Source organism: Hemibagrus wyckioides, linkage group LG04, assembly GCF_019097595.1.
Source record: "Hemibagrus wyckioides isolate EC202008001 linkage group LG04, SWU_Hwy_1.0, whole genome shotgun sequence".
In the NCBI taxonomy this organism is placed as follows: domain Eukaryota; kingdom Metazoa; phylum Chordata; class Actinopteri; order Siluriformes; family Bagridae; genus Hemibagrus; species Hemibagrus wyckioides.
In genome coordinates this window covers 18,701,427-18,713,775 of record NC_080713.1, presented here as the reverse complement: position 1 = coordinate 18,713,775, position 12,349 = coordinate 18,701,427, and the positions used below count along the sequence as shown (strand labels likewise).

At 37.0% G+C, this 12,349-nt stretch overlaps 1 protein-coding gene across 1 annotated transcript; it reads right to left on the bottom strand.

Moving 5' to 3' along the window:
- Positions 1–6,732: 6,732 nt before the first annotated feature.
- On the bottom strand, positions 6,733–11,641 carry b3gnt9 (UDP-GlcNAc:betaGal beta-1,3-N-acetylglucosaminyltransferase 9). Its single transcript, XM_058387033.1, has 2 exons — positions 11,438–11,641; positions 6,733–8,885 (listed from the first exon to the last, which is right to left on the bottom strand). Exon 2 carries the CDS (start codon positions 8,564–8,566, stop codon positions 7,229–7,231), a length of 1,338 nt encoding a protein of 445 aa, XP_058243016.1. The 5' UTR covers positions 8,567–8,885; positions 11,438–11,641; the 3' UTR covers positions 6,733–7,228.
- Positions 11,642–12,349: the final 708 nt, after the last annotated feature.

Sequence of the window (12,349 nt, the reverse complement as noted above, 5' to 3'; positions counted from 1 at the left end):
CATCATGAGACCAAGACCACACCTAACAATTGATCAACAGTACCTCGCCACTGTGAGGTTTCAAACAGGATGTTCTCAGAGGGAAGTGGCCACTGAGCTTAGAGTGTCACAGAGTGTCATCAGCAGGTTGTGACAGAGATACAGAGAGACTGGAAGAGTCACAGAACATCTCGTGAACAGCATGAGACGTCGTTGTCAAGCTGTAATTGATGGTCAAGGGCACATGACAAATTATTGAGACATTGACATTTTTGTTGTGGTATACCACCACTGTTGTTGGCTTTTGTTTCAATAAATTGTTTGAGATGAGGAAATCACCATTGCATGCTTCTTCTTAAATGCTCTACTTTCATGATATAATATCACTGTAGCGCAGACCTGGGCATTTTACGGCCTGCGGGCCACACCCAGCCCTTTGGACGTCCCTGTCCGGCCCGCGTTAAGTCAGTCATAAACATAAATGAAGAAGTATTTATGCTGTGCACGCAATACAATTGTGTTTCTTTTATTGTGAAAACCCTGGTGTTTTATTATTTACCTATGGACGTGCTTACGTGTGTGCGTGTCTGAAAAGTAACAGGTGATGCTGGCACGTTAATGCTGGTCAGCTCCCGTTAAAAAAAGAAAAGTTGATTCCGAATGCCGCGTTTTCAACAAGACATGGACTGCAAAATATTTATTTACAGAAATCAAAGGTAAAGCCATGTGCTCAGTTACACAGTGGTACAGAGGTTGCTGTGTTCAAAGATTACAATCTGAATCGCCACTACGTGACCAAACACAAGGAGAAATACAAGAACTTGTCTGATGAAGAGCGTGCAAAGGAGTCGGAGGCTGTGACACGCTGCAAACCCGACAAGGACTTTTTACAGAACTTCCCACACCCAGAGATGCAGCTGTTAAGACAAGTTATGTCATATTTCACAAAATTGCTAGAAAAAGTAAACCGTTTTCTGACGGAGAGTTTATTAAGGAGTGTATGGTGGACTCTGATATGCCCAGAGAACAAGGGAGCATTTGAGAACGTGCCCGTCTCCCGACGCACTGTAACGAGAAGGGTTGAGGACATCGCAGGAAATCTGGAGCTTCAGCTGAGGAACAGTGGTCAACTTTGACCATTTTTCACTGGCTCTGGATGAGAGCTGCGATTTACGTGACACTGCCCAGCTACTCATCTTCTTATGTGGGATCACTGCAGACTTCAAAATCACGGAAGAGCTGGCAGACTGGATTTTTCTCACTGAACAAGTAAAATGAACTGAAAACAAGCACTTATTGCTTTTTGAATGAAGTTGAGCAGTTGCTTATCTTTAACATAATGCAAAACATCTTTTCAGTATTTGTGAAGATTAACAAGTTTAAAATAAAATGAAACAGTGATGCAATGATTGTTTGTTTTAAACTGTTTATTACTTCTACAGCATTATTTTCCTCTTTGACCTACACAACAATTCATAAATTTACATAAATATTTACAGAATATCCTTATTCTTCTGATTACCAGTAGCAGCTAATCAAAATATATAATTTATTGCTTTTTAGAACGGGAGGAAATTAATATTGAGCAAAATTAAGTTCAAGTTATCGTTGGTGCGGCCCTCCAACACAGTTCATATTTGTTATGTGGCCCCCTGTAGAAATTAATTGCCCAGCCCTGCCATAGCGTGAACTTTTTACATTTTCCATAAATTTCACCCAAAAGCCAAATATCCTTAATAGCCACAGCGAATCATCTCTTTCCACTTATCCCTATCTTCTGCATCGTCAACACTTGCACCCACTAGCTTCATTTCCTCATTTATTATATCCATATACCTCCTCTTTGGCCTTACTCTTTGCCTCCTGCCTGGCAGCTCCATGTCCAACATTCTCCTACCAATATACTCACTCTCCCTCCTCTGGACATGTCCAAACCATCTTAATCTGGCCTCCCTAACTTTTCCCCCAAACGTCCAACATGAGTTGTCCCTCTAATGTACTCGTTCCAAATTCTGTCCAACCGTGTCACTCCCAAAGAGAACCTCAACATCTTCAGCTCTGCTCCCTCCAGCTCTGACTCCTGACTCTTCCTCAGTGACACTGCCTCTAAACCATACAGCATGGCCGGTCTCACCACTGTCTTGTACACCTTCCCTTTAATTCTCACTAATATTCTATCACCTGATCAGAAGACTATAGCCTATTTTACATTTGTAAAATAATGCCATTTTGTAGGGAATAATTGAAATTTTAGTGAATCGAATTAAACTAATGATTCAGAAATTAATGAACTCAAATTGTATATTGTACAAGGCAGAGCTTCAGTACAGTTATGCAACCTCATGCTAAGAGCAGAGCTCAGCTGAACACAGCTTCATAAAGATTTCAAAATGACAGAAAATGTACTCCATTTACAAAAGAAAGTTTTCAAATATTATTAGCACTACAAATATTCGTAAAATATGCTCAGGAGCTCAGTTAGCAGAAGGTGTGTTGGGTGGGTGGTGGTGATGTGGTGATGTGGTGGGGTTCACAGAGCTTTTGTTACCCAAAGTGAAAGCTAAAGATGGTTTTGATGGTAATGTAAAGTATTATTCTGTATGCTAGTGCTCTGCGAATACACTTTGCAAGCTGAAATGCAGTGTAGGATTTTATCTAAGTGACACTTCAACTATATTACTATTCAATAACAGTTTGTCTGGAAAACTTCAGATCAACTTATACCATGAAGAAATAATATACATATATAAATACATTTCTATAATATGTAAATACATTTTTGTATTTTGTGTTCTGTGATGTGAACAGTCTCTATCATCTCAACATCGCTAGATTCTTCACTATGATTCTTTTTTTTCCTCATTTTGAACAACAGAATTAAGAGAAAAATAAAACAGGATCAAATTATTTATAGATCATACAGTATATGATCTAATGCTGAGCTAGTCTGTGTGCTTCCTTTCATTTTATTATTGTGGAAAAAGGACCTGCTCTTATGGTGTATTTTGTGTTCTGTTGTGTGGAGTTATGTGAAACAGATCTGGAATAGTCATGACAATATTGATTTTTTTGCTATGATCCATCTCCTCCATGCTTCACGCTTATGTTTATGTGTCCAAAATGAAAAACAATTTGTATTCCGTAAAGAATAACACACTTCAAAGTGTGTGTTCATATGAAAATAATCCATTCTGGAGTGTAGTGATGCAGCGGGAGACAAAACAGAGTGGATCATTTTCATACAGCAGCAGAGGCAGAATGCATTACTCTGATTATATCACAGAAATGTGCCACAAATGACAATGTTTAATTTATGAATTAACAATACGTCACACTTTTTACCGCTAGAAAGTGAAATAATACACTGAACATCTAGTAACAAAAAACCTTATTTTTACAGGTGTGAAAAATAAGTGCAACCTATAATTCAGTACGAGGTAAAAGAACCATGAGCCACAATAATATGAAGTAAATGTTTTCTGCATGAGTCTTGGTTGATGTCCTTTCATTCTGGCATGTTGCAGACTGCTTTTATACACGTAGTCACACTTCACTTTGTGCATTTCATTAGTAACCTGGCTGCTAATTGCTCTCTTCATGATGGAGGATCATGGAAGCACTTATTTTTCCCTACTTGGTATCAAGAATGTTGGCTAACTTTTTGAGGGTAAAAATACCTGCAATACCTGAGATTATTAGTTTCTTTATAGGAGCTTGTGTGGAAAAGACACTTGTTATTTAGCCGCTGATGAATTAAAACATAAAATAGAAGGAGGGGACACTTTCTTTTTCCCCATGATTTTACGTAACTAAACAGACTTAATGCATAGACATCATTTTGTGATAACTTCAAGGGAGTGTTATATTTGTAGATTTTTAGGGTTTAATTCATTTCCTGTTTTGAGACATATTGTACAATAAAGTTTATGACTTCAATTCTGACAGAAATCTGCACATAAATATCCAGGAAAGTTTTCTATTCATTTTTTTGCATCTTCAGGAGCTCACATTTTATATTCTTAAACATTTCAAATAAATTAGGTTACATCAGTGGTGGGCCGTGCATTTCACACCTAGGACTGCTGTCTTTCCTAAATTAATCCACCTCTATACTATCATTATGACACCTTGGCAATAGATACTAATCAACTGTTAAATAGCAAAGTTAAAAAGAAATTAGGCTACAGTATTTCACAAGGAATAGCCAATTTTATTACAGTCCGCCTTGAAAATGCATTTGTAAGGATGTCTGCGACCAAATCAATTTCTTCTCCTCTGTCAGCCACTGTGAGTTGATATATATATATATATATATATATATATATTGTTTAGTTTGTGCGGTTTGCTGCCTCTGACTACTCCAATTATCCAATCAAAGGACGGGAAATTGCTGACATAATCCTGTGCCTGCTAGATGGCCCCAGTGATGACAACGTGAAATCTGATAAGGTAACAATTTCATTGCCACTTATTTTAAGCTACGGGCGCCTGCACTATTGATTCTGAAGGCCTTAAGGCAGATTTTTTTCACCCTGGCAACACATGATGTCAGCCACTGGCTGAAATATGATTGGATAAATACTCTGATCATAAATATACACTACTGGAAGCAGCACAACCAAGAGAAAGCTATGAATTGTACAGAATAGACTATTTGGAATGATTTAATACACTTTCAATGGAAAAATATATTAAATATATTAAAATGCAAGTCAGTGATTCAGATCACTGCTGTTTAGGCCAGCAGAGAAGGCCTTGCTGGCCCTGATGGACCACCACTGGGTTACATATTATCTGAGTACTTCACTTGAGTGCTGCTTGAAAGGTACAAAAAGTACAAAAAAATCACTATTTTTGAATAACATTTGCTGATCTCAACAGTACAGCTATCTGTATTTTTTTTTTTCTTTTTTTGCTTTTGCATTTCATAAGTTAAGTTGATGGTGTGCTGCATGTTTTTTTTTTAATACAAGACAAAGCATAGTTACCGGGGGGGCGATTCTAGGATTTTCGTTTAAGGGTGGCTCAGCCCCCAATGAGGGTATAATAGTAAGAAGCTAAAAATAAATAAATAAAATAAAGTAAAGGTTTGACTCAGGGGCGTCGCTAGGGCTAATCATTCAGGGCTCGAGCCCGGTGAAAGTACAAATACTACTGGTCAAACATTACTCCATTACAAGTAAAAGTTGTAAAGACAGATTTTTACTCAAGTAAAAGTACAGAAGTAATTGTTTTTAAAAGTACTTAAGTATCAAAAGTAAAAAGTAAATGCCAACGCATTGTTTTATTTTTGTTGCATTGTTGTGTGCAATACTTACAATACCTTTTGTAGCAATATAGTGAATATACTGACCAGTTTGTAGTATCTGTGGAATTAAACAAATACATTGAATTTGCCTTACCATAGATACTTCATGGCACAGGCAATATCCATTTCAAGCTTTTACCAGAAATTAAAAGTATACATACCTCAATATGCTTCCGCAGGTTGGATGGAGAGTTTTTGTAGGCTGTGATGTGGTTTGTTTTCGGTAAACAAAGCAAACATTTAAAACGAAAAGAATCTTTACTCTTTTCTAAACATACTGTCTAAGTATGGCCATGGATGCACACACTGCGCCAATGATCTGTCTTCATCCATTTTGCCACCAATTGTTCAAAAAATGATGGAAAACCACTGAACTTCACGACATGTGATGCTACAAAAGTGAAAAAAAAAATCATCCTATGATTAACGTAACTACTTTCTACTCAATGACCTGGACAGAAATGTAGTGGAGTAAAAACTACAATATTTGTCTTTCAAATGTAGTGAAGTTAAAGTACTAAGTTTCCAGAAAAAATAATACTCAAGTAAAGTACAGATACTCAAAAAGTGTACTTAAGTACAGTACCCAAGTAAATGTACTTCGTTCCTGTCCACCTCTGTTATCCAGATAATAGATTATATAGATAATAGATTATATAGATAATAGATTATAACTTTTAATTTTTAATGTTAACACAGTTGATAAAAGTAGGCTAACAAATGTATGTTGTGTCAAAAAGGAGGCCCACTGTCTTTGATTCTGAAAACCCTGGACATATAGGACTCTTTTAAATTACTATTCCATACCTAAGACATACAAAAGCCTTAAATTAAATAAGTCTAAAGATTGATCTAAATAAAATATAAACTGTTAAACGCTCATTACAAAGACATTACAATCTGAACATCACGACTTTCTAATGCAGTATTTAACTAATGCAGTATTTAAGTATTTAAGACATGGCTTAGGCAAACAATGGGCCAGAACAGACTCCATCATTCGCCTGTTCTGTCTATTGAAAAAGGAATTCTCAGCACTATAAACACTAGTATGGTAATTGACCGTTTTGCTCAAGTCAAGTCTCAGAGATACTCTAATGATTCCACCCTCAAAGAAATAGGATAGAAAAGTCACAAAGAGCATGAAGTAGACAAGATACAAGCACAGATGAGAGAATGAGAGATGAGAGAACAATAAGAGAAGAGAAGAGAAGCTGTAAAAAAAGTGGCAGCATAAATGAGGAATTAAATAAGAGGTGCAGATTATTATAGTATAGATTATTGTAAAATAATAATAATAATAATAAATCTACACGACACTGCTTCACACACAAGCTGTAAAAGAGATAATATTGCATGGCATACCTGTGAGAGAGAAAATGTAATGAATTTAATGAACTCCTATTTAGTAGCAAGACTCTGAAATAATGGGAGGAGTCAGAAAAAAAGATTGAATGAAATTTTCTAAAGTTGCACACTGTGTTCATTTGTGTTTATTATTAAACAATATTACTTAAAAATGTCTTTACAAAACATGTTATTCTTGCTTACCCTCTCTCCCTAAATATCCCCTGATGTTTCGGGCTCAGCCCCTGATGTTTTCAAATCCTAGAAACGACCCTGGTTCCAACTGCAAAAGCTAAAAACCATTTGAAGTCCAAACCCATGCTTAAGAGTATTGGTGATGATAAGTGGTACAATTTGAGTATCTACATTATTCCACATGCCTGTCATTAAGATTAGCCTGTAGGCTTTGATAAGGCAGAACTGGCTCTGTTCCCTTGGGCTTTACTGTCCCTAGAAAATGTCCTTGGCCTCCACAGTTAGCTTTTATAGATTGTAACAGTGCCAGCAGTAGACAGGGAAAACATAATCAGTTTGAAACTGTCAATAACAAACCTATTACATTCAAATCTGTAGACATTTCACAGCATGAACATCTCAGTGCTTCATAAACACTTGCATGTCATAGTCAGGTTTATGAGAATCCTCAGTCTCTGCTTGTTTATGTGGGTTTTTTATCCACTTAAAGGGTTCGGCAGTATGAGCATGATTAGTATGACAACGTAGGCTGGGGTCATGTAGGAGGTTCCACATGAGCCAGATCTGTGGCACATTCAAGCTGTGCACCACCATCAGCTCTCGGTAGAAACATGGGTCAAACACCTGCAGGTGTGGTGCCGCTGATGGACGCACGATTCCAAAGGTACGGAAGCCCTCGTGGCGGCTCGGCTTAAGACCGAGCCTGAGCAGACACATTCCCAGGAAGACGTCATCTATGGGAAAGAGTTCTACTTCCTTGCAGGCCAAATGCAACCGAAGTGCAGTGTGGCCCGACATGACAAAACCTCCGCCTCCTGCGTATGAAGGATAGATGCCCTGGCCATATATAAATTCAGGCACAAAATATTTACTGTTCCGTCTCCGAATTGGTTTTGCATGGAAGATAATGTCTCCGACAAAAAGGTCCTCACCAGCTGGTCTGCCGCTAAGCATTTCCAGAATGTTCTCAATGTTCACGAAGACATCTGCATCACCCTTGAAAATGAACTTCACGTCTGAACAGCTTGAGTTGACCCACTGCAGGAAGTGAATTTCTTTAAGTGTCAGATTAAAGAAAGTGTCCTCAAAGTCCCAGAGCAGAATATCCTTGAACATTTGGCTTTCATATGCCAACAACCTATCCCACAAGGGAAGCGCTGTTAAATTATGGGGCACTCCAAGAAGAAAAACAGTCATGATGTTCATTCCTTTCTGGGCTACACCTTCTGTACCCCAGGTGTGTCGCACAACCTGTCGCTTGTCAAAGTCTACCGCTACTGATTTTATGGCAATCAGCAAATATGGTGCACCTTTAGGCCCTTTACATTTCTCTGGCTGGTCAATGAGCAACCTGAACTCCCGCTGGTCTTTCTTACGAAGGTAATCCTCAAAGTCAAACTGAGGAAGAGTGGGTACAGTCACAGGTTTTGCTGTAGCCTTCTTCCTCCCATCTTTTTTCTTTGATTTGACTTGACGTTTTGGAGATTTTAATTTAGTCTGTGGTTTAGATTTAGCTTGCCCCTGGACTGTAGGTTCACAATGATCACAAGTTGGAGAGGGTGGCAAGATTCCTTTTGCTGGTGCCCCAAGAAGTGCTCTAGAACTGCTAGAGACATGGTCGATGCGCACCGTCCCCCAGCTAGGCGTTAAACTCTGGTGCGCATACCACAATATACAGAGTAGTACCAGTAATATTAGGGTGCAAAGCACATCTCCTTTTATGTGAACTCTCCTCATTCTTTTAAACACTGAATCCCAGAGTTTACAAGCCTCGTTTTTTTAGATTGCTTACTAAGCATGGGTTCTGCAAATTCGTCATACTCTCCCAATTTCCTCACTGCCATTGATTCCAGTCCAGCCAGACTCCATTTCAAGCAATGTTTATCCCCTGCTTGAGTGTGAGCTTGATTTTTTCCATCTGGGAAGCTTTTTCTCTCAGAACTATAAGGAAAGTAAACTCAGAAATTCTGATGAATATGCTGGCCAAAGACAGTCTGTATTAAAAGTTACATTTTTTTAATACACACTCTGTCAATTCCCATGTCCAAGGCAGTTCCTAAAAACAGAAATACAGTATTACATTAGATACATCGAGAAGTTAATAGTGAATGAGTTAATAGTGAAGAGGCAGTCCTGAATTATTACCACCATTCGTGAAAGTGAGCAAAAATAATAAATGAATGCTGAATTGAAACTAACATAATTTTTACTGATACACTTCACTGATACATGTATGTATGTATATAGGTAGGTATACACTGATCAGCCATAACATTATGACTACCTGCCTCATATTGTGTTGGTTCCCCTTTTGCTGCCAAAACAGCCCTGATCCATCAAGCCATGCACTCCATTAGATCCCTGAAGGTGTGCTGTGGTGTCTGGCACCAAGATGTTAGCAGCAGATCTTGAAATTTACAGAACTTAAAGGATTCTTACAGGACTTAAAGGATACTTTTGATAGATAGTGACCACTGCAGACCGGGAACACCCCACAAGAGCTGCAGTTTTGTAGATGCTCTGATCCGGTCGTCTAGCCATCACAATTCGGCCCTTGTCAAACTCGCTCAAATCCTTACTCTTGCCCATTTTTCCTGCTTCTAACACATCAACTTTGAGGACAAAATGTTCACTTGCTGCCTAATATATCCCACCCACTAACAGGTGCCATGATGAGGAGATCATCAGTGTTATTCAATTCACCTGTCAGTGCTCATAATGTTATGGCTGATCAGTGTAAATAGAAGGTTAGATACATTAATGCAAATAATTGTTTTTATTTCTAAAAGGAATGCCATTGGCCCAGGCCATTTCCATCTTGCAGAAGCACTGCCGAATTATCAAAAATGTCCAGGTGCTCTACAGCGAACAAGTAAGGATTGACAAATCATTAGTTTGTTAAAAGGAAAAACACCAATAAAGGCAGACTGGTTCTAGATCTTGGTGTTTTAAACGTCATTCTCTTCTCACTTTATTAGGAACACTTATACAACGGCACTGCAACTATCTAATCAGCCCATCATGTGACAGCAGCGCAATGCAAAAAAAATAAACAAAAAAATAAAAATCACGCAGATACAGATCAAGAGCTATAAGTAATATCCACCTCTGAGTTCTCTCATTCACAAGGCATTTCTACCCCTAGAAATGTCACACATTCTCTGTGAAGGCCAAAATCTTTTTCGTTTTTCACATCAGTCTGTATGAGCTCTAGGACTGCTGTGTTTCTGAAATACTAAAACCAGCTCATCTGGTACCAAAAACCATGCCATGGTGAAAGTCACCATGAAACTGATTTTTTTCCACATTTTACTGTTTGATGTGAATATTATCCAAAGCTCTCATCTATGTGATTGCTTTCTATTGCACTGCTGAAACATTGGCTGCATGGATAACTTCATGAATGCAAATAGCGAGTATTTACAATATTCCCACATTATTAATTTATTTTATTTTATTTAGTTTTATTTCAGTTATTTACTTAATTTGTTCCTGTAGATACACTTCCAATGGATCACTGAAATCCTTTTACAAAATCTGGAGCCCTATACTGGGTTTTATTGAGAACCTAAATGGACCTTCTCATTAGAGTCATTATTTGTTTGTTTGTTGGTTTGTGGCCTCTTAGAAGGGTTATGGGTAGGGGTTCTGTTGTACTGATTGGTTTGGTACTTGTTTCTCCTCTTATCAGACATCCATGATTCATTTTGTAATTGAGGAAACACATTTTGCATGTCTGCAAAAATGTAATAAAAAAGAAAGGAACTAATTTGTTTCCCGAAGAACAGTCCTGTCCTGGGGAGGCTTAGGCAACAGTGCTGATAACTGAAGAAAACAATATTCTACTTTTTTGTTTGGGGGAAAAAAAATCTCTATTTGTTTTTGAATCACACTCATCTCACTCTTTATATCAAAACTTTTATATCAACATATAAACTGTTCAACAATTACTGTTGAAACAATAAAGCAAGGCATCTCTGTAGACTTTATAGGATTCAAGTCAAGTCAAGAAGCCTTTATTGTCATTTCGACCATGTATAGCTGATGCAGTATAGAGTGAAATGAAATAATGTTTTTTCCAGGACAATGGGGCTATCTAAAGTCACAGATTTACTGTCGTTGATGGAAGTTGTTTAAACTGTCTAATAAACAGCCTATATCATGGCTTAGATTAGCATTCCTTTTTATCATGCCCAGGAGCTATACAGTCTATTCATCTGCACAGTGGAAACATGGGGGCGTGACAGATTACAGAATGACTTTTACTATGTTTTTGAAGTAAAAGAAGTTTGAGCTTCAGGATTCATTTCCCTAAATTGTGCATTGAATACTTTATAGTTTAGTTTAGTATTGTGTGTGAATAAGACAAAAAAGCAATTTCCTTTGGGCTGACTTGTCCAGATGTCCAGATGTTAAATATCCTTCTTGCAAATCTTGTGCCAGAGGCCAGAGTCGAGCTACAATCCTAACCTGTAAAGCTCCATACTCTAAATGCTTTAACTTAGTGACAAGTTTTTAAGTTTTTCTAACGTATATATATTTAAAAAGTCTTCATAGTGCATTCCATACTATTTGTGATAAATCTAATAGTAACAAAAGAAAACTTACCCAAGAAATTTCGCCAGAGAGATTAAAATTCCACAAGAGCAGTTCCTAACATGTGGTTTTATATTCCGACGCGCTGATATACTTAGTATAGCTGTTCGATTAAAAAATAAATAATAATAATAATAATAAAGTAATAATAATAATAATAAAATCAGTAGAGACTGATGCTTCTTTCATCGCGTTGTTGCTGAAAAGACAGGCTTTTTTAAGTAGGCGAGCCCTTTAAGAAGCTGATGTGGTCACGTGACCTCCAGATGCCAGCACAGCAGCGTGTGGCGCAAGCAGTAAAGAGGGCACGAGACGCGATAGCTAAACTTTGCAAAAGTTTGCTAATGAATGTTTTTTTATTCTTTAGATTTTTTTTGTTTGTTTGTTTCTAACAAACAAACAAACAAAAAATACCTGCTGGTCAATTTTGTTTCTGTGACGGTTGTGTTGAATTGTATTGGATTTGCAAAGTGTAGTGTGTTTATTGAATGTATATATATATATACACATATTTATATATATATATATATATATATATATATATATATATATATATATATATATACACACATGTATATATGTATATATGTATATTTATTTATATATATATATATATATATATATATATATATATATATATATATATATATATTTATTTATTTATTTATTTATTTATTTATTTATTTATTTATTTATTTATTTATTTATTAACTAACTACAGCCAAGTTCTGGAAATCTAAACAAAATCTAAACTGTACGCAAAACCCACATAAACACTAGGGAACTGCAGGACAATTTAACTGACAGAGGACTGGCAGTGCACAATTCCCTCCTCTAATGTTTCTTGCATAAATATGATCTGCATGGGAGAGTCATCAGAAGCAAACCTTACCTTTACACAAAAGTAAACCTATGATGCAAAAC